We start from the raw sequence: 27,493 nt of genomic DNA on the forward strand, positions 1-27,493 counted from the left end.
ATCTACAGCACAGTCTAAGATGTTGAGCTGCAAAATCATTTTCAAACTCCAGTCAAGGCTGTGAATATCAGCAATACACCAGTAGGCTGTGTGTTTGTTTGTGTGTGTGTGTGTGTGCAGAGATGACATTTTATTTTACTTCTTTGCTTGCTGGTTTTGTGGTGCCGCTTGGAGGCGTGTTCCCCCTGAGTGCTGTCTATGAGGTTGCGGGAGTGAGAGGCAGAGAGAAAGAAAGAAAGAGAAAGAGAGCCCTATTCTCCTTAATGCATCTCCAGTGCGAGGGGGAAGAGCCTACGGAGTTCAACTATTGCTGAACTGCTGTGATTGGCAGAGGAACTGTCCAGGAAATGGCTCAGGTTTCAACTTCGGGGGAGTGACCAGAGGAAGGAGGGGGAAGAAAGAGAGAGAGAGAGGGAGAGGGGGAGAGAGAAAGGGCTTGTAGACCTGATAAAGTTTTCGAGTTTGCTTGCAACAGGGATTCTGAATGGACTGGATCTGGACTTAAAGGCAGCTGTGCTTTTTCCTTTTTCTGAGCAACGACAACTTTTGGGAAAGTTCCCCCTAAACCTGGATCTTTAGAGAAGTGGAGAAGAGCAAAAGAAAAAGAAAAAGCGCGACACACTGCTTGCCTCCCTTTTCTCAACCCTTTTAGTTTTTCCTTCTCTAAATAAAAAGAGCAAACGCAGCCCCGTTCTGCTGCTCCGTCCAGCTTTTTCATTTTTTTTTTGGAGAGGTTTGGGGGCGCCGGAATCGCCAGCGGTGATGGGGGCGACGGTGGCCCAGTCTCCCCGCGCGGGTCCGGGGCTTCGTAGTGACGGGTTGGAGCGGCTGCGCGCGGAGTAAAGGCGGAGAGGCGAGATCGTGGGGCTTTTTTTCTTCTCCTTTTCTTTACGGAGAGGTGCTCCTCTCCTTCTCCTCCTCTCCCGGCTGCGGGGAAAAAGAAGGCTTTCGGCGCCGCCGGGCTTCATCCCGCACACACGCCTGCTGCAAAGGAAGAGCGGATCGCTTACGCGGAGCCTTTTCATACCAGGTAATTGGACCAGGCTTGGCTTGCAGTGGAGAGGAGAGGGGGGCCAGGGAAGGAAAGGGAAGGAAAAGAAAGGGGGGGGCGATCGGGGAAGAGAGAGAGAGAGAGAGAGGAACCCTCAGGATCTCCAGGAGTGAGGCTCCCTGGGCCACCTCCGTGCGATCGCTTTGTGCATTTGTGAAGCAACGTGTGTGCCGCTTGCGCGATCGAAATTTGCAAGAGCTTTCCCCCTGCAAAGCCGGGGCATCTCCCGGAGCGGCGACGTCGCGCAGCCTAGTATTTGGGATGTTTTCGCTGAGCGACATGTGGCAACTTCCGAGGCGTAGTAAGCGCACGCCCTCCATATTTTGCGTGGGTCTGATCGGTGGCCCCCACAGGTGGCGTGGGGCCTGGCGCGGGTTTGGATCCACCCGAAGGGCTGGGAGCACAGGAGCTCCTTTCCGAAAGGGCGCCCGCAAGGATCCTTCCCGCTCCTCTTGCCGTTGACAGTTTGCACCCCTCTCTTCCTCCGTCGTCAGCCTCTACTTTTTAGCCCTTCGCGAACGGCGCTTTTCGCTCAGTGGTCTTCCATGGTGATGTGGTTTAGATGGCATGGCAGGCGAGGCTGCGGTTTAGCACATGGATTTGGAAGCGCGTAAATTCCAAGGGTTCCTGGGGGCTTTGCGCCCAGGTGGAAGTGCTTAGGATGGCAAAGGTGGTGGTGACAAGGTTGTTTTCTTTCAAGAAGCTGGCGAAGTTCTGAACAACTTCTTCTCCCCTTCTTCTTCTCCATAGTAAAAAAGTTTAAATAGTATTGTTATGCATATTTCATCCTCGTCTGGCATGTTAGCCTATTGAGTTCATTAATCTGAGCAAAGGTGTACCTGCTTTAAAAACTGTTGCCAGGGCTTGGGACATTGGAAAGATAACAAGATGAACTACTGAGCATGTGCAGAGTGCCTCCCCATGCTGGCAGAGCTGCCTTAAAGGACAGTTGTTCCTAGGTCAGAGGTTTTCACTTGGCAGCTTATTTTTTTTAGGCACCAAACCCTGACTGAGCCCCCATCCCTGTTTATATTTCCAGATAAGATGATATGTAAAATGTATTCCATAAAGAAAAGGAATCATTGTGGATTTTTTACGGTTGTAACAGGACCCAAATTGTAGAGCTATGATTTAATTGGCGTGGCATTAAAGGGCTTTTGTTTGAAGAGGGGGGGAATTGGAGGGGATCTAGTTTATTCAGTTGCAGGAAGAAGGGGAACCGGGCTTTAGCGATGCTGAACACATCAAAACCTGTAGCCTGTGCAGATTCTTTCACCTATAGTGCTGCGGAAGGACCTAGTTAGGCAACCCCCCAACCCCCCCCCCCAAAAAAACCCCCCACATGGAATCCTTTAGTGACTGTTGCAACAATCTGTGCCTATGGAGAGAAGTGATTTACATGGAGCTTAGTGGAAACATGACACAACACAAACCAAAAGAACAGGAGGTTCTTCTCTTGGGGAGGTTGTGTGTGTGTTAGTGATGTGATCCATAATTTTCCTTCCTCTAAAAAAGAAGATGATATCCTATATATATATATACTGTGTATAAAACTGCCTTTCAAACAGGGGCCCATTATGTGGCTGGTGTGAAGCGCCATCAACATTTCAAACCCTATTGTCTCTTTTGTACCAAATCCCTGTAAATCTTCTACTTGCCTTTACTCATTTTCATCTGAAAAGCCTGTTTGGTTTGAATAGACTGCAATAAGCGGCCTCTGGACCTCTGTGGAATGTCAATTAAAATGCAGATTTCCCTCTCTTTTTCTGATCCGCAGAAGACTTTGAGAAAAACAGGCTAGTCCCCAAGAAAAGTGAATGAAGGAAGTTCAGACAATGCAAAACTATTGATGCTTCCAGGCTGTTTTCCCGAATAACCATCCAGAATTAATGTTTAATAGCCGATCCCTTTGAAGATGGCAGTGTGAAGGGGGTTAGTGGCGCTTCACTCTCCTGCGATCAGACTCAGTCTACTGTCACTTAATTGCTATACAGCTAATTTTCTATAAGCTGGTGGAGGACATTGATCCACACTTGCACAGATTTTTTTTTTTGGCTGTACTCTAAATGCCTAGGGAGGATACACAGGTCAGAGTATTGATTTGGATGACATACTCTCTGCAAATTACAACCTCCCTGGGGAGTGATAAACACTGCCCACATAACAATGGAGCTAGATTAAAATGAATACTTAGGCTTGAATTTAATTACTGCCTCTCTAGAACAAGTACAACTTGTTTGCGTGCGCATTAAAAAAAAAAAAAGTAAATAAATGTGGCAGCTTGAAGGAATTTGGTAGGGCTCCAACCCCAGGCTGTTTTTTCCCATGCTTGTCAGTTTGGCAAAGACATTTGGGCAGGTATGTGACTGAGGTGAAAATTGACTTGATGAGCGGGTGGCCAGGCAAGCCATCAATCATGGGTGGCTGACAACTCCTTCACCAGTATAGGGCAGTATAGAAGAGAGAAAAAGACTTCCCTTTCAAGGGGAAAAATAAACACTACGTGTGGTTTTCACTGAGCCTGAGACTCCAGGAGGGATTATGCTATTGTAGTCAGGAAGCCAGAATTGAAGGCCAAGAAGCATGCTGGGACTGTGTGCCAAACATTGAGATAGGTACATAATTACCCCAGGGTAGGAGGTCTCCCTATAAAACCATCTAGCAGCTAAGATAAGGGAAAGAACTGGAGTCTAGGTCCCCGCCACCCTCCACCTTCTAGAGAGGCCCATATGCTTGGAGAGATGGAAGTGGGACTCCGTAATTGGGGAGGCTAATGTTCCCTGTGGAAATGATGTAGTGAGAATTATGTAATTCAAAGGCTTGATGAGTTTGCTGTTGACGTGTAAGGGGTATATTGCTTCCAATGTCTTATAGGGAAAGTGTGAATTGTGCTCTTTAAAAATATATCAAGTTGGACTTTCAAGTTCCTTGCCTGGTAGTTTTGTTGAAGTTAGTCTCACTTTTGTTACATCTCCATAGAAGAAACTCTTCTGTCTCCTCTTCTCCCCCCCCCTCCCCAGAAAGCCTCATGTTATATCCCTTTTTAAAATTCTGACAGTCTATATTTCCATTAAGATAGAGTTATGGGTAACTTGTATATTCTTAGAGAGAGTATGAATCCTGTAATAAGGCATCAGTAGTCTGGTGAGGGACTGATGGGTTTAAGAGAAGCACTTAAGGTGGTTTGTAGGAGCAGAACAAATGGGTCTTTGTGGTTGGCGCTATAACCCATTATGCAACTATAGAAATTAAATTTAGTTAAAAGGATTGCATGCTTTTAAGCCTCCCATGCCCTTTATTGATAATATATTTCATCAGTTTCTTTAATATGCCATGTGAGGTTGACTCAGTCCCATTTTCTAGCTTTAAGTATCAAATCAACAGTGACCTTTCAAGAAAATATTGTGCACTGAAGGGTTTATTTCACCAAAGATTTTGCTGGTAAAAGTTTTAAGGAATTGCATGTGCTGTTTCTGAAGCTTGACGTTCCTTAAGTAGCAGCCAAAACTAAGTAATACTTTAGAAAACCTAGATTGCATTTTCTCTATCGGGCAGCATACATTGTCTCAATAATAGTCCAGTTTTGGCAGTTTTATGTCAGATATTGAGCTGGAAGGATTTTGCCCATAATTACTTTCCCCTGATATACTTTGAGATAACTAGTGTGGGCACCATGATAACATACCACTTCTAGATCTTTGGGTGAGCAGAGCTCTTTACATGTGCATCCTACCCCTATAGACTCACAGTATGTGATGTAGGTTAGGTTGAGAGAAAGAAAGAGCACAGTAGTAATTGTAATTTGGGTCTCCCGTATCCAAAGGGAAGAAAGGTTCTTGAGTTATTGCTGTGCTCAAGAGGGTAGCACAGGAATGAGAGCAGAATAGGTAAAATGAGAATAGCTTTGTCTATTGTTCTTGCACAGTTGACAGATAACCTCTGGAAATCCATCACTGACCATATCGCACAGAAGAGCATAATTGCCATGGCTGCTTGATTTATTTGCCTCCTGAAGTCTGGGTGCTGTGTTTGTGTGAGGGAACAAAAGAGGTTTTTGTTTGGTCCAGTTACTAAGGTGCTTCGTAAATGCTGTCCTCATCCAGGCCAACAGAGTTTTCATGGGAGCTGTCGCCTTGGCGGAATTGTGTATCTCATTGGCCCTCTGATTTATCAGATTGCAGCTACTTCTCTCACACTCTTGTGCATTGAATGTGGGTGTGCACAACCCATTCTCTTGATTTTTCAAAGCGCTTTGCATACGTTATCTCAATCAATCCTTACAAGCTCAGTTGGTTGGAGTGGGTGCTGATAAAAAAACACCAAGGTCGCAGTTTTGATCCCCAAATGGCACAACTGCATATTCCTGCATTGCAGGGGCTTGGACTAGATGATTCTCAGGGTCACTTCTAACTCTGCAACTCTATGATTCTATAAGTGTCCTGTTAAGTTGGTGGAAGTGCTGTTATGTCCATACTGCAGGTAGGGGACTGGGGATGAAAGAATGGTGGGTTGCTTGAGACCAAGGACTGAGTTTCATAGGTGAGATGCTGCAGGTGCTCCAATAGATGCGAAAAGGAATCATGGGCTCATGCTTCTCCTTTGGCACCTGGCTCTCATTTACTCCATTTCCAGTACGCATGCCTCAACACCACTTCTTCCCGGCTTCCCCTTGCCTGGTTTAGCTTGCAAGCCTCCTGGACTGGGACTCTATCCCTTGTATGGTCTGTGCCATATGAGTGTTGAGCAATAACAGTTACAGATGTCAGCAAGATGAATCCAGAGTTCCTGATTTCAGGACAACTGCTTTTATAGACAAATGTGCATTTCAGCCCACAAATCACATACTCCAGAATGTTCAGTCTTGTAATCACTTGCTCCAGAACAGAATGCTCCGGAGTTGAATGTTTGGAAGATTTCAGACTTAATTGCATGAAAGGGCACTTTATTGTACACTTCCAAACCATGTAAGGCTAGCTGTCCCTGAACAGAGCTTTGAGTTGCTCTATCTTTATCTTGCATTGTCTGGCCGTGTGTGTACCTTGATAAAGAGAGAGAGAGAGAGAGTCTGCTCTAATTGATTCTTGGCCTTCTGCCATGCAAATTCATGGAAGGATTTGCACAGCGCAAAAATAGAATGCGGTAATTTTGTAAAATGAAACACGATGGGCCTGCACATGTATACAATTAATGTTATTTGCTTAAAACAAACTTCATAGATATTTTTTGATTAAAGTAGCTCCCTTAAGCAATGTGCTGGCATCTGAAAACTCCTCAGCCCAGGAGCACAAAGAAATATTCATGTGTCCTGGAGACATGGGTCCCATTAATACTTCTCCCCCACCCAAATGAGCAACTCCTTCCCTGCCTTTGCTGCTGCATCTCTCCAGGCAAGAGGGCCAACCATGCTGCTGCTTTTTCCTCCCTCTTCTTAGAAACAGAGGAAGCTGCCTTCATGCTTCATAACAGATAGTCATACAACAGGTACAAACGTACATAGGAAGCTGCCTTTAACCGAATCAGACCCTTGCTCCCATGTTTCAGACTGGGGGGTGTTCCTAGCCCTACCTGGAGATGCTGCAAATTGAATCTGGGACCTTCTGCATGAAAAGCAGATGCTCTGCTACTACTACTACTGAGCCTACTGCCCTTCCCCATAGCCAGGGGAGTATTTTTTCTGCCTTTATACTGTTTAGGATAGGATGGTTATAAATAGCTTTTCTTACTTAAGTTTAAAAACAAACAAACAAACAAACAAACAAACAGATGCAATGAACAAAACAAAACATGGAACTATGCAAATGTTCATGGAACTATGCACGGTGCAATTACTTTCTGTGCTTTGCTAGTTCAATAAAGCTGCAGACCTAAACACACTTGAGGAATAAGCCCCATTCAACATACCGTAGTGGGACTTACTTCCTAGCAAATGTGCAAGATTGCTTTGCATGTATAGAATGAGTATTTTCAAATGTCAGGTGTATCTGTTCAAAACTGATAATGGGCTCCTTGTTTTAAACCGTAAAGAATATTGCACGGTTATTGGGGCCTTGAGCTGGTAATCTGCATTTTCAGGATTAGAACCCTGCATTGTTGACGACTTAATACTGGACCATTTCACATGGGGTTCCATTCCTGGCCCCTGTGCACCCTACCCCTGTTCCACCCCGTTCTGCTCCCGTTCTCCCATGTTGGCGACCGGATCTCAATTGGACACACCTAAAATAGTTACTGCCTGTACTTAATATTTGACTTTGGCTTTTAGAATGAAAACTGGAATATGTTGTATAATGTAAGCAGGGGGAAAGTATACTAAGCCATAATGTTAGGAGTATTTGAAGGTTAGATTGGTAGTTGCGTATTGCTGTTCCTTCTTGCTTATATCACGTTAAATGTACTTTACTGTATTTTTCCAGTTATAGGTAGGTCTGTCATAGGTCTGTTGGTCTGTCATAGTCAAAACAAAATAAAATAAAAATTACTGTATTTTGTTTTCCCTTTGGAACAACCCTGGAGGCAGGTCACTATTTCTATTTCACAGATAGAGATGTGAGGCTGAGTGAGAGATTTTAGTTTTTTGTCTGTGGCTATGATATAAAAGAGAGAGAAACAAAAGCAATATGGCACATATGTAGTAAAACTCTTTCTTGATTATATCAGTTCAGGGTGCACGTGGTTGATTGCATGTTCTATCACTTCTAGGCAACACCACTACCTCCCTGAATACAGTAAACTAGCCCATCAGGGGAAAATGATGAAATGGTATTATTTTCAGTGGCACAGTTTTCTGTGTGAGGTGAATTCTTTAGGTGTTGAAATATTCAAGCATGGAGGTCATCTGCCTGCACTAAAGTAGTAACATCCAGTAAGGTGCCATGTGTTATTTCTGTAGCTTTAAATTGGCTCAGTGAGTCAGTAGATGTAAAACTTGAATACAAATGTTCCAGAGCCTACTGATACTTATGTAGGCTTTGCCAAAAGAATGGACTTAGTATTTGACCACTATGACTATATTTCTTCAGCCTTAGATGATCCATTTGAAAACGAAGCTAAAGCTTAATGATGTGCAATTTGTAGCAGTTTCTGATAGAGTGAAGGATTTCCAACAGAAGAGAAAGTTTATCAGCAAACACCCAGGCAATCCTGCTCTGAGCTTCCTTGTAATTCTTTCTGTGCTTCTCTAGCCTTTTTGGCTCACACAGGCTTGCACTCGGTTTCCTACCCAACCTGTTGCTTATGTTACTTCTCCCTCCAGTTCAGTTCAGGACTCCAGGGAACTGCCTATGTTGGAGTCCAATAATAATAATAATAATAATAATAATAATAATAATAAGCAGGTCCTGGATTTGTCTGAACCATTGATGAAAACGGAGGCATGATTGGGGATTTTGCAATTTAAATGCAGAAATTCTGGTTTCCTTAACTCACCAAATGTCCTTCTCCTTTTCCCTTAGGAGAATCAGCAGCAATCGGGAGTAAGAAGGTACTTATTATCAAGGCTTAAGGTGCTCCTTTCAGCCCATGCTTGCGTAGAGGAGCTCAGATGGGAGTAAAGTCCACATGGAGGTATGGAAGAGGATCAGGGACTGGCATTGAGAAGATGGTCAGTTGGAATTCATGTTGCCTTATCTGCCTGGTGGTGATCACCACGGCTGGATTTTCATTGGCTCGGCCATCATACAATTTAGTTGGTGAAGACACCACTTTGGAACCTGAAGGTGAGTCACTGTTGTTGTATGTTTGTTTTTAAGTTTTGTTTTTTTTGAATGGGGTCATTAATTTCCGAGGAAGTTCAGGCTCTGTATAAATAACCATGTACCACCAGCACAAAGGTGATCTCATCACTTGTGTGACTTGTGGAAACTCTTCCACACAGGAACTTAGTTTTCTGTCACCTGTGTTGTTACCATTGACACTGCTCTATTGGACCCAACAGAATAATGATGCTGTAACTAATTCCGGGTGTGACTATTTCAGCTTCAGTGCTAAGGGAGAAAATGTGGCCATGGACAAAATATAGGAGGATGTATTGGTAACATATATGTAACTACCATGTTGGTTATAGTGTGACCCCTAGAACAAGTATTTTCAAAGCTTTCCTCCTTAGAACTCGCAAGTAAGCTACTACTATTTTAAGAAAGTTAAGATTGCGATTCTGTACACATTTAACTGGGAGAAAAGCCACTGAAAACTGGGATTTACTGCTGAATAGACATTTATAGGTTTGCACTGTTTCTTGGTTGGTTAAGGAGATGTGTACATCCTTGCAAAATAGGGAGCTTAATTCATTGTTTGACAACTTAAGCCTACAAATAACTTCATGAATTTTGTTTGAGCTAAGCTTTGATTTTTGAAAGGTCATCTTCATGTACTCAGCCTTAAAGCATGACATCAGTAACATGAAAAAGACTATAAGGGGCTCATACTGGGGTATCCATCCTCAAATAAGGTTTTAGTCATTTCTCAAGAGGAATAAGACCTTCTAAACCATAGTATTTAACAGCAGTCTGTTGGGATTCAGTCCAAAATTTCATAAATATGCTTAAAATGCTAAGCTATTTCAGAGCAAAAAAGGCAACATTGTGCATAAAAATTGCTTCTCTTGTTTGGGGGGAAAAATCCCTTTCTGTTTGTTCATTGTAATTTTGTCCACAGGTAGTCTATTGAAAAGAGATGCATAGCTCAAAAATGACCACAAAAGCCATTTTATTACCACTTATCATTAATTTGGGGTGACCTTTAGCTGTCTCATGAACCACATGCATCACAATTAATGTTTATATATCTTAATTTACTTGAAAGAGCAATGCCATGTTTATTGGACTCATAGATGTCTACACCACTAGATTTGCGTTATCATTTATTACTATCTACACACCTGCTAAGGATTTCTCTGTTTCATTTCCTTTCATCCCAAGCCCCCTATTCCAATTATTATGAGCCCATGAAGGTGTAGTACTGGCATCTTTTGTGCCATTGGGGCGGGTGTGGGGAATCTATGGATACATCCCCAGATAGATGCAGTGGCTAAAGGTAGGTTTTAGGGCTGTGGAGGTATGCTGGTACTGCCAAAAGGTGCACCCCAGAATTTGGGAAGCTGTCCCAAAGACTTGTGAATATTCAAAGACAGCAACTCTTGGACGGCACCGAGTTGATAAATGGTGTATGGTGGAAGTGAAGGGAATCCTTGGTGGGCCTAAAAAACAGACATGTGGGGCCACATTTAGTCCATGAGTAGCGTATTGTGTTGGGCTGTTAATGGAAAAAGGGACCCTTTTTGTGGGTATGTTTGGTTCTTGCTAGTTTTCTAGCGACTTTCCCCCTTATTGTTTCTAAGCTGCAGAAAAATCCTGTGGTGCAAACGCTACAGGGGTGTTCTGAAATCCAAACAAAATCTGCATGCTGGTGCGTGCCAAAGAAAACACAGAAGAATGACAACACTTCAGATTGCTATTGTGTCTTGTACAAATGAGGGTTTTTGCAGCCATAATCATTTGGAGCTCTCCTCTGGAGCTGATATTCGTTTAGGGACATTCAGACTTCCTAGTTCCTCAAACTGTGGTATTTTTGGAATTTTAAGATGATGTTTTTGATTACAGTGTATGTATTGGGAGTAAGAAAGTTTGCATTATGCTGAATGGAATAGAGGGCCCCTGTGCTCTATCCCCCCCCACCTTCTGGGCCTCACAGTAAGGGGGCTAGTGCATTCTTAATATAGTTTCTGTTATCTTGTAATACAATGAGCTAACACATTTATATTAACTGAACTGTCAAAACAATCTCATCAGTCTAATGTTCATGAAACGTGTCCTCTCCCAGATGCTTTGTTGAGGCGATTTGGCCTCTGTATATCATATAAGACTATGGCTTGCTTCCTCCCTCTCCCACCCCTCTCCTCCGTCTGTTGGAGTGCATAATTGATTCTGTTTCTTTTTGCTTACTCATTTGTATATGAAATCATGCCTTCCCAGAGATACCCAGAAATTGAGTTTATTTACATTGGTTGAATTATGCATTTCCTGGGGGGGGGGGGAAATCTTAATGAAGTGTACTGATAGTGCAGCCTATCTTCAGCTGAGCCCACTAGAGATGGCATTTTTATTGGGTGAGATTAAAAGAGGCAGGACTCATGACATGCTTAAGGCATGCAGCTTGCTTGCTGCCTTGGGAATGCATCCAACTTAAGCCCTGCTGTTTTAAGGGCAGCTGCATATCTTATTGGTCCTCTATTCCCTCCAGAGAGGCCTTCCAGGCGTTGTTGGACTCCAACTCCCATCAGCCCCAGCCAGCGTGCATGATAGGAATTCAGGGATCAGGGATGAAGCCCTATCATAATATGAAGAACAGCTTATACTGTGTCCTGATGTTAATGTGCTGTTCATTTCTCCACCTCCACAGGGGCGTAGCTAGCCTCTGGGCTGCCAGGGGCGGCAAGCCAAGCGGCACCCATGGGGGCGGGGCGTCGCTCCGTGCGCATGACATCATGACGCATGCGCATGGAGCGACACCTCCGCCCGGGCCAGCTTGCCTGCCCCTCTCCCGCTGTGCTCCGTGAGCGGAGCCATCCCAGGGAAAGGAGAGGGGTAGAACCAGCGAGGGGGGTGTCATTCCCCTCGCTGGCCCGCCCCTCTCCTTTCCCCGTGGGCTCCGCTCCCTGAGCACAGCGGGCTGCGCTCCGTGAGCGGAGCTGCCCCGGGAAAGGAGAGGGGTTGGGCCAGCGAGGGGGTGTCATTCCCCTCGTTGGCCCGCCCCTCTCCTTTCCCCGCGGGCTCCGCTCTGGGAGCGGAGCAGCGAAAAAAGCCGCTGGAAGGGGAAAAGCCCCCCCTTTCAGCGGCTTTTTTCACCACTGGCTGGAGGCGGGCCATAAGCTGCAGCTCCCGGGTGATGGAGGGAGCGGCGGCGCGTGGGAGTGGTGGGAGGGGCCGCCGCTTGTCACCCCACGTGCCGCCGTTCGTTCCGTCGCCCCGGGAGCAGCAGTACCGCATACACTTTGCGCTGCTGCTCCTGGGGTGACGGAGCGAGCAGCGGCGCATGGGGATGACAAGCGGCGGCCCCTCCTGCCACTCCCCACGCACCGCCGGTCACCCCGGGACAGAGTGCTCGCTTGGCCGTGCGTTGCTGCGACGCCCCTGCACCTCCACTACCAGCAGTCGCTGCTGCCATCAGTATAGACTAGAATAGTGGAGGGGGGGGGGAGTTGGAATGAAAAGGTGTCTAACAATATTATGAGGTCGTTTTGGGATAAGGTGCTCATGAAACAGGATGGAAAAACAATGCATTCTCCATCTTGCTTCTGATAAATCACCAACATGTGTTCAAGATTTTCCTCATCCATGAGGGCTAGCAGGCTGCTATACTTGTTTTCCAAAGAAAGTTTTGTGTGCTTCTTGGTTTATGTTCAGTAATTTGCTTTGCTGGCTGTTTCCTATTCTGAGTCCTAAGCCCCCTGATCATAGGCTTAAAGTGGCAGGGATGTTTCTACAGTCCAGCTCAGAATGTTGTACTAAAGCAAAAACCCACTTTTTTGGTCATCATAGTAGTTATTCGTTCTTTTTAGGGGTGGGGATTGTCTTCTGATTAGCTCTTTGAAGGGAGTGTGCATTTTAAAAGCATCTTGCTTCTGGACTAGATATTTACTGTACAGAATCTGGATCTTATCAGCATGTGGCATTATTGAAAAACAACCAATTTTTTTTTTCCTGCGGCAGAAATGTCGTTTACATATATGAAACAATTTCAGATGTGAGAACACTGGAGAATTACTAGCAGAGAGAAAACAGGCTTCCAAACCTAATGGCATATTAAGAACTTTCATGTGGCAGAAGAGGTGCAGAAGTGTGGGATGATAATGGAATTCAAATGCCATAATTTGCTAAGCTCCTTTTGCAAACACTACTTTTTTATGCAGTTGTCATTTATTCAGTGGTACATTCTGCAGGAAAAAACCATGCTTATTCTCTGGGGGAGGTCCAAAGAACCCTCAGCATCCTCCTAAGCCTTACTACTTGAGTCAAGAATAGAATGTAAGACATTTCATGTGACTGTAAAGGAATTATTTAGTGAATAGGGTTAACATCAGAATCCAGCACATGCTTACTTAGGAGCCACTCCCACTGTGTTGTAAAATGGGGCTTACTCCCAGGAAAGTTTGCCTGGGACTTCTTCTAAAAATGTGAGTGTAAAATTGGATTAAATTTTGATTAACCTAATCAAACAAAATTACCGGTATTATAAAATTATTTTAAAACTGAACATATTATTTTATTTGAAGAGGAAGTTCTCGGAACATCACATGGATATTATAGCATCTTAATACTTAACTGGTGAACACACAGTCATATCCTATGAGCATCTCTACTCCAAAGTAAGACCCATTGAGTTCAGTGAGGCTTACTCTCAGGGAAGTGGGTATAGCAGCTTTTCTCCCCTTCGTTTACTACACTTGAAATCACATTCATATCATACATTTAAAGCACATTTATACCACCCTAACAGCCAAAAGAATGCTGGGAACTGTAGTTTGTTAAGGGTGCTGAGAGTTGTTAGGGGACTCCTCACAGAGCTACAATTTCTAGGACTCTTAATGTACTACAGTTCCCAGGATTCTTTCAGGAATGCCTGCATGGTGTGGTTGTGACTATAGTGCACCTCGTTTACAGAATATTTATGAAGTCCAAAACCTATTACAGCAATAGAACATTAACACATTTCAGGGACATTTTGGTGTTTGTGGTACTACACCTGGAAGAGCAGGTAGTGGCTGTGGCCAAGGGCATCTTTGGGGTGCACCTTCATGTAGGCTCCATGATGAAGAACTTTATCTTCTCATTTTTAAGATATTTCTCCTAAAATTCAAGGACGGAATCCAGTGAACTTCCAAGCATGGATTTTTTAATGAAGCAGACTCTCATGAGCCCCATTGGGGCTTCTGTCTTGGCACATCTTCAGGGACTTCAAAACGCTTGGCATTTAGAGTATCTGATTGAATATGTGATTTCATTCAAGGATGATGAATTACTAACAATTCAGTTAATTTGATTTGTAGATGACACTAAACCCACTATATGGCATTATTTTGATGGGAGCATTTTCAAGGTGGTTAAGTAACTTTTAAATGTGTTGATGATCAGTTCTTTGCATGCCAGTTTCTCATAATGTTGTCTTAATTGCTGTTTGCATAGTAATTGATGAGACCCCAGTCTTGAGAGCAGCCTTCAGGCACTGCTGTTGTGCAAATAATAAACCATATTTGTACACCGGAATATGTTTGCTGTAAGCATGCCATTGCACCTTGTGGTATCAAGTTTGCTGCCAAGCATAGTCACGGCGACAACCCAGTATCACCAGCACAGCCCCAGATGACTAAACAACTGTGTTCTGTTGTGAAGTGCTGTAAAGTAGCACGAGTAACTGCAGAGCTAGGCTACATGTAGTTAAGAAACACCAGCATGTAGCTCCCAGTTTTGGGGGCCTGTTATTAGAATCCCAAGTATCTAATCTCATCCAGGTAATATTAAAACATTGCCATCTGTGCTAGAATTTCTTCCAGGTGTAACAAGGCATGGAATGCTATGGAATTTCTGTATGCGAGCTGAGCAAATGCCATTGCTAGAAAATTTAGATGGAATGCAGATTTCAAAATAATAATAATCCTGGATCAAGAACCCAAAAGTATGCCACTGTGGTCTTTGGTATTTCACAAGCAGCCCATGGCTGAACACTGAGGGTCTTCTGGTAGATTGTAACTGGGCATAAGCTCTTCCTGGCCATTGCCTTCAAAATCCTAGCATCAGCTTTTTCTCCAACAGATGAGACTACAAAGTACTAACTGGTGTGTTGTATCCTGTGGTTGTGTCAGCTGATAGTTAAGGCTTTTTTCATCAGAAAAATTCCTACACCACCACCACCACAGCCCTTGCATCCTTCTTAAATCTGTCCCTGAACCCACTGGAGCATATTAGCAGTGGGGGCTGCAGGGGAGAGGGGACAATGGGAAACAGCAGAAACTGCTTCCCCCCCATGATGGAAGCCTTAGCCATCAGTTGAGTAACACTGTTAGATACAAACTAGCAGGGGTTCTTTTTACTTGATCAAAAACATAACTAATTCCCACAGCTTTTCCTTACAGCAACCAGAGTTCTAATAATTGTTACTCTCATTGTATAATGGATATAACTAAATGCATGGCACTTTTACTGGGCTGGTAAATGGTGTTTGAATTAAGAGGGGACAAGGTTTTTAATTAAAAAAAAATCCTAGACACAATCAAGATTTCAAAATTCCTACATGCAGTTGATTTTCTGAGCACAGGTTTGGGACATGGAAGGTTTTCCCAAGCTCCATGTTTGTAGTGTAGCCACATATTAAATACAGAGAACTGATGGTGTACTGGTGCTTTTCCTACATTGTACACTTTTTTAGACATGCATTGTGTCAATAAAAGGAAAGAGAGTAGGCTTAGTGAAATATTATTTATTTTATTTATTTATTGTATTTGTATTCCACCTTTCCTCAAAGGAGCTCAAGGTGGCGTACATAGTTCCCTCCCCACCATATTATCTTAACAACAACCCTGTGAGGTAGGTTAGGCTTGGTGGGAAACCCAAGGTCACCCTTAGAGCTTCATGGCTAAGTGGTACCATTCTACGTCTTTCTCCCTTCCCCACAATTTTCTTTTAGAACTTAGAATGGAAGCTAAGAGGTTAATTTTTTTGTATGCAAGCTTTCTTCTGCACAGATATTTTTGAACATCTGTAAAATTTTACTTTCTGGGAAATGCGGTCAATCTTGATCGGTCCACATGAGGCTGCATTCTAAGGAATCTCCAACATGTCAATCATAGGGTAAATCACCCTGGAGTGACTCTTCCTGATAAAAAGTGAGACTTGAGCTGCGGTTTGCCTCCTACAGTTGCTTTTTTGCTAGTTCTTTTAAAGGAGGAAATCTGTATTAATTCTGCATTGTGTAAGTGGAATGCTTGTGTCTTGAGAGAGGCTTTTCAACCTGATCAACATTCTTGTCACAGAGTGAACCCTAATGACGTTAACCCTTAAGGATGGGAGGTTTGACCGCACATACTGGTTGAAAGACAACTTCGTTGAATTGAATAATTAGTTTAGACATGTATTTGATAAATAGCAAGCTCACTCCTGACCTTCTCTCACTCATGTTGTCTGTTGAGAAACCTGCTGGGCTAGTTAATTTGGTCTCTCTTTGGCATTTAACTCCCTTTTCAGCTGGTGTACAGACAAACTCTCACTGGGTTTTTAAATAAAACCATTGCTAAGTTAAACTTTTTGAAACAAAAGTAATTACAATCTTCCCAAGGTACAGTTTTTAGGCTAGGGGCATCTTTTTGGCTCAAGGGCACAGCAAACTGTCATAGGTGCCTCAGAGGACCCATTTCACGGAAGAAAACTGGTGATGCTTAGAATTCCATCTTCAAACAAGCCCCCCCATAAAGCAGAGACCCTCCCCCCAAAGTAGACAGCATCTCCCTTACAAAGCAGGCAAAGCACCCCTACTAAACAAATAGAAAAACTGGGCAAAACACCCCAGTCTTAAAGAAGAGACAAAAAATGTAAAAGCATGCAAAACCCAAGCAGAACGCACATCTATGCGGGGGCCAAAGGCTTTATTTGGAAAAAGAGGATTAGGATTAGAGTTAGGGTTAAGGTGGAGTGTTCGGACGACTGCTTTTCATTCTAGCCGCTTAGGACCACCCTTGGTAAAAGCTCAGGGTTTTTTCCCCCATTAAAAATTAGGGGGTCTTCAGAGGAGCTAAGGTAATGTGTACCTGTGGGCGCTATGCCCCTATTGGTGCCACATCGTGGACCCCAAGCTTAAGTTCTTGTCTTGGTTGCCTCCAAACTTCCATTTTGTTTTTCAAAGAGGTTTATACTGTGAACAGAAGCATTTAGATGTTCACAGATCTTGTGATTCTCCTCTCATGGTTGTTACTAGGGCTTTTATTAATTGCCATATGTTAAAAGCAAAACTGTTTGTGTGAAATAATTTTCTTTTCTTTTTTTGAAATTTCAAAGTTTTGAACTTTACATTTCCTGCAGAGATTGGTAATTTTGGACCAAATTTCAGGATTTTGTGGAATGAGATGTGTTTGCATTCAGTCACCACTGGCATCTGAGTTCCTGCATATAACCCTAGATTTTAATATAAGCCTTGAATTTCAGATGGAGTAGTTGTGATTTTCATTTAAAATTGTACTGTACGTTGAATTCAGGAAGTTAGTTACATTTACTGATTTGGGATAGCTTTATTTCAGCTCTATCTTGCTGGCTCACTTTTAGAGAATATGCTTTGTATGAAGAAGTGATTAGATCCAGCCTCTTCCATTTCTAGGTAGGCGTGGAAAACATCCTTATCTGAAAACTCAGAGAGCCACTGTGGGTCAATATAGAGACGGTCCTGCGGTAGATGGAACAATGATTTCTCTCTGTAGAAGGCAACTTATTCTATCTAAGGGAAGATAACCACCTCCTGTAGGGGAGAGTTGGGAGCCATGATGTGGGTTGTCTCCACCCACTGGCAGGAAGTCTTTAAAAAGCTTTGAGGGATACTTCAGGGGAGAGACAACCCCCTTGGTCCAGTTCTATTTCCTACCTTCGCCACTGGTAGGAGTTTTCTTGCCTGCTATAGGCACATCAAAAGAAAAATGTGGTGCCTTCTAGAGGTTGCTGAACTCCCAATATCCCCAGGCAGCATGGGCAATGGTTAGAGATAATGGGAGCTAGAGATAATGGGAGCTAGAGATAATGGGAAGGGCACCAGATTGGGGAAGCTGCTTCATGGAACCCCCACATGGCACCCTACACTCGGCATCCTACATAGCCTCCTTAGAACCCTTCACGCTTAGTTATTTCCCATAGACCGGTGATTAAAATGGGAAATGGCCAAATTTTAAAATAGTTTATTGTGGCCTGAGAATTTGTAATTACATTTTACAAGCTACAAGAGAGTTTACCATGAAAATGCTGACAGGACCAGAGCTCTTAAGGGAAGTCATGGTTTTATAATGGATGAGGCAACAAATGGTCAATCTGCAATAAGTAATAAGTGCAGCGTGACACTTAATATTTTGTAGACCCAGTTTTCCAACTTTGCTGGAAACATTTTAATCTCCTTACTTTTAGTACCTCATTTAACCAGATATTTAATTCCTGCTTAAAGTAAATATTTTATTTGGAAATAGATTTATAAAGAAAAGGACTGTGTCATTTAAGTATAGGTAATAGAGCAAAATATCTGGAAATTGCTGTTTTGAAAATGGTTAAGGCCGTAGGAGAGGTTTCTTGCTTTCTAATTCTGAAACGATGCTGGAACACTGGCTGAGTGGCCATAGAGAGTCAGTGAAATTATCAGTTAATTAAAATAAGCAGTTCATTGGAAGCGAGAGTTTCAAGTTACTATAATTGAGAGAGCAAGCCTATGTACACTTACGTGTGAGTAAACCCCATTGAACTTTCAAGTAAATACACATAGGATTGTTCTGCACAAGTTCATGTTTCAACCCATTGTGTGTGTGTTTTGCCCCCAAATGTGAGAAACAACACACTTTCTGTGTTGTTGAAGTTACTAAGCGGCTTGCGGGCTGCAGGCTTAGTTTGAGTCACATACACCATTCACAGGCATACAGTCAACAGAGCCTACATAGTTTTTATGCATTTAAAAGACAAATGGCTCTAAAATGGTTTCCGGGGATGGACGGAAAGCACAGTCCTGGGAAGGTTCCATTTCAGCTTCTCTCACTTCAAGCCTATGCTGCATTTTTAATTCCTTCTTGCTCTGTTCTTTGTAGGCACTCAGCAGCAACTGAACCTAAAACAAAAGGCTGCTCTTTTGTGACTAGTTTGGTCCTCAGCACAGAATATTAATCGGTTTTTAAAAGGCCAATAAAGGTTTTACATTTTGCGTGGGTCCCACTGTGCAGCTAAGTTGTGATTAATGTTGTGTGAACACATTTTCAGGTTCTCTTGTCACAAAAGCAGGCCAAGGCAGAGATGATACAGACGCATCCTTTGGGTTTAAAAACACTCAAAGTCATGCACCCCCATGTCAGCTAATTATCTTTAAATAAAGAGGCAAGACACTATAGTCATGTCTCTGTCATTTAGCTTTATGATGCCCTTCAGTCTCAGCGAGTGTGCGTGCGTACGGTAATAGCTAGTCAGGCAAGCCCGCTAATGGCAAGCCCGCTTAAGCAGTTTAAATGGCTAAGGTAGCTGAGTGTGTCAATCCTGGGGAAAAAGAGAGACCTCATGGGTGCCTACCACGGATGGGGCAAATCTTGTCAAAATGGTAATGGAATAGTGTGAATGATTAATAAGTGTGAGAGATTAGCTATGACTTTTGTAGAGCAATTGTCCTGTCTGGCCACAACTTGCCACCCAAGTGCAATATTCTTTTCATATGACAGCATAGGAGAAAGTCATTGAAAGGCTTTAGTTAGGTTGAATGCGGGCTGCTTTTCACAATGTGAAAATACTGTGACTTGATACTCTTGAGTTAAGAGCAGTATGGTGCAGTATTGTTTTATTTTTATTGGAACTAGGCTTAGTTGGTCAAATTATTCAATGAAATTCACACCTTCCGAGTGAAATATTGTATTTTTCTATGCATGTTCATGCTTTTGCAACTAGGTATGTTTCTGTTGCATCCATTTTGGCCCTGCAGTAAAGCTGGTGACAAGGTAATGGTAGACTTACGCATGTTGGGGCCAAGTTCATTGGCATATCGTCCTGTGGAGTCAGTTCCTACTGAACTGGGTCCTCTGTTTTGTCACTTTTTGTTCTTCGGATGGAATACTTAGATCTTTGTTGGTTTCTCTTGTTGATTCCCCTTGCTGGTTCGGGGGGGGGGGGAGAGACTCCTGTCATACAGAGTTCATTTATTTATTTACTTAGCGGATTTATACCCTGCTTTTTGACTAGGTTTCTTAAAGTGACTAACATTGTTTATAAAACACAACAGATACATCAAGAACCACACACTCACAAAAGAAAACAACAGGCAAAAAAAAAAAAAAACAAGAACCAACACCACATGTTCCTTCCTACAGGGCAGATGGTGCCAGTTGGCCCTTTAGTGAGGAGGGGACAGCCTGTCCGGAGCAGGCCCTGGTGTGGTATTTGTTTGTTTCCCCATCTCTCTTCACCCTTCACACAGGGCAGATGGTGTCATGATAAAAGTCATACTTAGTATTTGTATGGCACTTTTGGATATTCAAAGCATTGAAGTTTGTGAGTAGTAGTGTAGTGTTTAGAGCAGGGCTTGCCAACCTTTTTAGGCCAGTGGACACATTTGGAATTTCAAGAAAGAGCAGTGAACACCAGTCAGAAAATGGCTACTGTTGGTGGCATGGCACAAGACAACATGGCTGGCAAATTTAAATCAGCTGAAAAAGAGGTGGGATCCCAAAATCGTGTAAGGCAGGCATATTCCTCCACATCAGCTGCCCCATATATAGGAAAACACCTGTATTAGCTACCACCACACTTACTCACAATGAAGCTTTTCACACTTCTCCTCTGCCCAGAATGGAGGGTGGGTGTCCTGGCTTGGCATCCAGTAAAATGTGGGCATATCTAAGGGGATGTGTAAGAGAGCCAAGCCAGTGTAGACATTTCCTGAGCAGGAAAGGCAATCGGTCTCGTGCACATTGTGCATGTTTGAGCGATATTTACGGAGACCTTCCCTGGGTACAACGTTGCATGTTGGTTTAGAGACCAGGGTTCAGATCCCCTCCCTGAACTACACAGTTCTGATGGTGGTTTAACCAGCAATCCGTCTTTCCAGGGAACTCTGGGAATTGCAGCTCTGTGAGGGGAATAGGGGGCCTCCTAACAACTCTCAGAGCACTAAGCATCTCCCAGAATTCCTTGGAGGAAGCCATGGCTGTTTAAAATGGTGTCATAGTGCTTTAATGTGGCCTAAGATACAAGCACAGTTCATGCTGCAAGTGAACTGTTACCCTGCTACTTATATGGTTAGGAGTCTGAAACATAGGATCCCTCACCTATAGCAGAGTAGCGTTTCTGGTGAGGGAGCTCATTCCAGCTGACTCCAAAGGGGCCAGTTTCCCCTTTCCGGTCATGAGTAGTCAGTTCTGTTTTTCAGGCATACTATAACTTGAACCAGTTTTTACTGTGTTTGCTGCTTCACATTATCTTTTTCCCTGCTGAAAACTCCTCAGCCATAACTTGAGCCTTGAAAGTCTGTGTGGCTGTAAATGGAAGCAGAGTCTCTGCTTTCCCTTTTGCATTTATCTTAAATATCAGTAATAACGGAACAGCAGATTTCTTAGTCTCAGTTTTGCATTTCCAGATTTAGGAGTCCTCCTATAAAAGTGTTGGAAAATGTGCTCTTTGTTTTAGATATATCTGCCTCAGAGTACAATGAGAGAAACAGCTTTGTTCCCATGCTCTCCATGCCCCTCCCCCTGCACAAACAACAATCTCATATTTATCACACTTTCCTGCTTGTATATTATAATTAAAGTTCCCAGCGCATGAGTTTGGTAGTTTGTCAAAGAGTTCGAAAATTCAGCCAAATTCCTTTCCTTTGCATTGTTCTGCTACTGAAGTCTTTTTTTGTATTTAGACCGGGTGGGGGTGGGGGTGGGGGCTCACTGCCTTTTTGTAGGGCTGTCCTTGGCAGAGGAGGACTTTCATCGTCCAAGAGGATGTTTATGATGGGCTTACTGAATATTCATCAGCACAGCTGGAAAAGTTGATAGTTGCACAGAAAACCCCACATATGGACAATGTGGTTTCAAAGCCTTTTAATGCTGAGGCCAGTTTGCTGAGCGTTGCACAGAAGTTTAGCAGGGGGTGGGGGAGGAATTGTCCATGGCTGTTTTTGATTTGATGTAATTTATTATTTTTGATCTTTTTATTATTTAAAAATGGCTAATCACACTGAGATATTTTCATGGGAAGCAATTCATGAATTCAATAAATAATAATAAAAGGAGAATAGTTACATTTTAAACTGATAAAGGTATGTGTGCCTGTTCATACATGGGGAAACCTGCAAGTCCTTCTCCCAACATTTCTGCCATCATTCATAGCCACTTGTTCTAGCTAAGGATGATGGGAGTTGTAGTCCAATAACAGCTGGGGACCCAAGTTTGAGAAGCACAGTGTCTTAACTCCTACCCTGTCCCCCCCTTACACCAGACCAGCCTACATGCTCTGGCTTCTTTCTCCTAGATCTGGTTGCACCCCATCATCTTGCCTGCTTATAGGGCAGGCAGCTGTCTGAAGTCAGCAAGAAAATATACTCCTCCTTCCCCTGCTCCCCAAAACCCGATCAATAGAATGTACTCTAGGCTTTCATAATGTTGCTGTTTCACTGACTGCAGCATGGTTTTGAACCTCTCCGTTCAACACAGTTTCTCACAGATACCAAAAGAAAAAGTTGGTGCATGCACAGTGGCAAAGTTTCTATGGAACTCTGTGGTTTTATGCTCAGGTCTGGAATACTGACCACGGGGCATCGTTGCCTGAGTAACATGGATTTTAGCTCTGAGCAAGGGGGAAAGGGGCCCAGGTAGAAGATAAAGGCACAGATAAGCGCTTAGGCAAGCTTAATGGTTTGTGACTTGCAGAGAAGTGGTTTGACCTACTCATTTATCAGGGCAGGTTCTACCATTAGGTAGAATGAAGCTGCCACCTCCGTCAGCTGATCTTGATGTCACAAAAAGGCAACAAATTGTTACTGAATTTCTTATTGTTATGATTTTACTCCTAGGAAGGTGGAAGAGACACTGGATCTCCTTTCTCGGGTGATAGAATAGCTTTGTAGGCCTTGGGAACTATGCACTTTGCCTGAGGTGAGGTGAGCATCACCTGTTGCTCTTGCGCCTCAGGTAGGAAAATGCCATGGCTAGCCCTGACATTAATGTAAAAATCAGTGTTATTTTTCTTTTTGTTGCTCAAATTACTAACAGGACAACATGAGAATGATGACATTTATTTTTCAAATAATTTTTTTCCCCTCACTCTGCTCAGCATATTTAGTGCAGTGTCCAGGTCCCAATCCATTATTTAAAAACAAGAACAACAGCAAAAAAGATATGTTGATATCAAACCATAGAGCAACCTACATGAATATTTAATTTATTTATTTCAAGAATTTTATAGGCTGCCCTCAGGAGTCATGCTCACTCTAGGTGACTTATACAAAATACAAATGATAATAGTGATACAATAAAATACAATAATTAGTTTTCTGATTTCACACCAGTCTTTAAGCTATTAAAATTTTGTAAGTCACTTGGAGACTAGTTATTCATCTAATAAATAGAGTAAATAATTTTAAGATAATAAAATGAACAATATTTCACAGCATTAATTTATGTTTTTTTAAAAAAACATATCCTTCCTCTGCCCCCCTTCCAAACCAACCAACCAACCAACAATCTGGCAGGTAAATCCATCCAAAAGAAGTTCAAGCTCATTTTCTCCTGCTCTGGAGGGTAGGACCCAAACCAATGGCTTCAAGATATGAAAAAGGAGATTCCAACTAAACATGAGGAATAACTTTCTGAGGAATAACAGTGGAATGGACTCCCTCAGAAGGTGGTGGACTCTCCTTCATTGGTGGTTTCAAAGCACAGTTTGGATGGCTTCAGTTGAGATTCCTGCATTGCAGGGGGTTAGACTAGATGAGCCTTAGGGTCCCTTCCACCTCTACAATTCTATGATTCTACAATGAAGTATAGAAAATCCCTCTTGAGTAGACTACTGGAAACAAGCGGGCGTCAAAGCTTTTCCAAAGGAGGAGCGACCATTTAAAAATGTGTAGTACTTCAGTATAGGGCTTTTGTTAGTCCTTCAGTGTTAATATTTGAAGGATGAGAAGATTTCTAGTAGTACGTTAGTCAGTTGGAAGCGGCATCTATTCAGGGCTGATCTTATATGGTTGCTGCTTCTGCATGCTCAAGCCCCATGCCAAACCAATAAATGTTTGAAATGGGGAGGCTGTATGGTTTGGGAGGCATGGGAGAGGCCTATAGTGGGAGCTGTTCCCTCCCCCGAGTAACCATAATTTCCACATTCTCAGCTTTCCTTTAAAAAAGAGAGAGTAAGGTTGTTGTGGTTTATTTTTTAAGCATTTGTAGAACCTGAGATACAAGGCAACAAGTACAGGCATTATATTTATCATTTGTGTGTGTGCGAAACAAGCTTGCTTGCCACTTTGAGTGTTTTTACTTTGCCTCACTCTGTAGACAAATTCCTGTGGATGCCCAACTTGGGAGAGCAGGATAAATGATTTCCCATGTCAGTGCCATTGGCTCTGGAAAGGTGTCCTTTGATGGATGTAGCCACTTCACCCACTCATCCTGCACAGCCTTCTCATTTCCCATGGTGTCAGTACAGGGTAAGGCTCAGCTATGCCAGAGAAGCTAAGCAGGAATTGGCCATTAGTCGATCCAAGATGGAGAGAGATAACTTCTGAGGTTTACAATCCACTTTGCACAAGGCTAAAAAGAGATACACTTTTTAAATGGGGAAGTGTTTACCATATAAGGCAAGAATGATGCTTTACTTTTTTTTTTTAATTGATGGCATTTACCTAATATTTGTAGCCTGTGTTTACAAAACCCGTTTTGTTAGATTCCATGGATGGATGATAAATAAGCAAGTAGCTGTGAGCTGGTTGGGTGATTTTTTAATTTTTATTATTAATTTAAAAGGCAGTCAGTGGTAGACTATTTCTGAGGATGGGATTCTAACAGAAGCCATTTTCTTTGATCCAAAGCGCTTCAGTATAATTGTCTCCTAAAGCATGTTGCCGGGGGGGGGGGGGGCTTTTATACTTTCTGTAGGACTTTTAGTATGACAAAAAACTGTTAAGTCTATACGTCTATTTATTTTAGAGACACCTTGCAGTGGGAAGCAATTTGTCTGTTGTAGGGCTGCCATATTTCAAACCGTGAAAATCCGGACAGAAGGTTTTCTGTTGAGCTTTTTGGGCAAAATCTCAAAAATAAATGACATTTTAAAGCTATTTTTATGTTAAAAAACGGCACTGCCAACATGGGCTGCCATATGTCCGGATTTTTCCGGACATTTTCCTGATTTCCACCTGGACACTGCTGCCAGCTGGAAAATCTGAACATATGGCAACCCTAGTATGTTGCAACACTGGAGGGTAATAGCACATTCTTAGACTGGTCCATGAGAATATTGCACTATAACAACCCAGAAGATGGCTCCAATTTTATTTTTTACTTCAGCTACTTTTTACGGCATCAGTAAAAGACATGGGAAAGATCTGCAACTTCCTGCTGAACTTTTTTTTTTTGTTGACCTTCAGTACCTGCTTCTTAGAACAAGCATGTAATATTTCTTGGTTGTAAAGAACTGGAATATGTTTTCATATTTCCTTAAAGAGAAGAGCAGACTTTGAAAAAGAGCCCAAGGTTTGATCAAGGAAACTAGGTTTGTGCCTGTGTCACTACTTTTTCATCCAAGTTTTGAATGGGATAAAGGGATAAATTATCTATAACGGGCAGCAGAACAAGCTTCCCATTGCTTCCAGGGTTCCACCTCGTCAGCAGAAAGAGATGAGCTCAGCCTCCTACAGTTCTAGGAGACACACTTGGCTTCTTTTGAGTTTCTCCTACTGATGGGCAGTTCATATAGTAGAAAGAACTTGGTAAGCTTAGTAAGCTGCATGTCTTTAGCCCTATTCAGGCACTGAAATCCACATGCTCTTCATCAAGTGCGAGATTTGTGGGGATGTGTGCTTTGTCGCCACTGGCTCTTGACCTAGCTCTGTGGTGGTCCACACAATGCATTGTGACCGTCTGCAGAAGGGAGCCCACTGTACTAGCTCAGGGGTTCTGAGTCATATGGAGAGCCCTACACACGGTTTTCCAAAATAGATTTCCCCTCCAGAAAAAATACCAGTGCCATATTTTCCCATGGAAATTTTTCCATTTCATGAGTTCATTAGCAAAAAATAAATGGAAGCCAGTTGCAAATAAAATATCAGGCAAGCACGGCAACTTCAAGATGTTGGCCTTGCTTGCTAAATACAATATAATATAAACATGCTAAGTTTTATCACTTTCTAAGACATCAGAAAATTGCTTTTCATTAAGAAAAAAAATCAGTGGATGGGATGTTTGGAATACCACAGAGGGGGCAGAGTAATTGAGTTCATCTCCATGAAATGAACCTTGAACACCTGAGTAGGACTTCTCATATCCTGCTGAGGGAATTTTTTGCCAAATAATAGCATCTGATCAGAAATATGATGAGCTGGGGTCTGGCGATATTTATTTATCACAGCAATTGGCAAGGCATTGCAGGCAACCAGTTCACCAAACTATAGTTATGCAGCAGATATATATATATATAAAACAACCAAGAGGAACAAGTAGTTTCCTTTAGTTCTTTCTATTCCAGCCAGCTCTGAATAATTAGTTGCAGGTTAGACTGGGAAATTGAGGTTTACTTTGCTGCTTAAGGAATAAAAGATGCACCAAGGGCCAAGTTATCTTGCTTGCTGTAGTGTTAAACTTGGAACAAGGGAGGCATCCCTTGGGAAGCAAGGTCTCTCCCCTTTAGGAGGGCGGAGAATTGCACATGTGGTGGGCTGAAAGACCCTACTGGGGTCTGAACCTCCTTTCTTCAGTCTTCACCCACCAGGACACGTAAAGCAATGAGTTCAAAATTTTGTTGTAAGTCAGTGCAGGAGCTTATCTTTCATAGTTTTTTTGTGTTAAGCTCCATGTAAGTGTATTAAGTATTTTTACAAGCTTGGCGGAGAGCACTACAGTGGGAGATGGGTTAATTCTGCAGAGCAGAGCAGTTTCCATGTTGGCTGGAACTCCTTAAGTGCTTAAACCTGTAGGACTTTTCACATGAAAGAATTGGACAGCACAATGCTGTAGTATCCCACCTGTTCTCTGTTTGCTTTTGGGCACATCGTCAAAAACTGTGCTGGGAGAATTTATAGGCAAACATTATAAAAAGTGACAGTCTTTAAGTGCTGTTAGATTTGAATTTGGCAGAACAAAAAGCTCACCTGAAATAGATATTGATTTCCAAACTTATTTATATGTCATGAGAATTCTTGATATTCTATGTTTGCCACGACATTCTTAGTCACAGGAGGAGCATCAGTTCCCTTTAATTCTGAAGTTCAAGCGTGATGCTCATGTAGTTCATGTACACGATGGTGGTGGCATTCTCCAAGGTTAGCAGAAGTACAAAAAAATCTTGGAAGAAAAAGAACACCCAAGGGGAGGAAACCGCAGCCCAACGTGGACTGAGCATGCTCAGTTGCCACAGAATGATGACTGAGTGTTGGGCTGAAAAAGTGGAAAACTGGGTGTGAATAAGAATATTAAGGAGCATCCTGAAATTGCATTATATTGTAGATTAGATACACAGTGCAAATCCTAAGAGGACC

The 27,493-nt window shown here is 42.8% G+C and overlaps 1 protein-coding gene across 1 annotated transcript in view; it reads left to right on the forward strand.

The window, feature by feature from the left end:
- Window positions 1-395: 395 nt before the first annotated feature.
- Window positions 396-27,493, forward strand: part of FGFR2 (fibroblast growth factor receptor 2) — a 113,079-nt gene continuing 85,981 nt past the window's right edge. Inside the window, 2 exon segments of the mRNA XM_033149514.1 lie at window positions 396-1,030; window positions 8,503-8,766. Coding sequence (XP_033005405.1) covers window positions 8,592-8,766 — 175 coding nt within the window. The 5' untranslated portion in view covers window positions 396-1,030; window positions 8,503-8,591.

Source organism: Lacerta agilis, chromosome 5 (assembly GCF_009819535.1).
Source record: "Lacerta agilis isolate rLacAgi1 chromosome 5, rLacAgi1.pri, whole genome shotgun sequence".
Lineage (NCBI taxonomy): Eukaryota > Metazoa > Chordata > Lepidosauria > Squamata > Lacertidae > Lacerta > Lacerta agilis.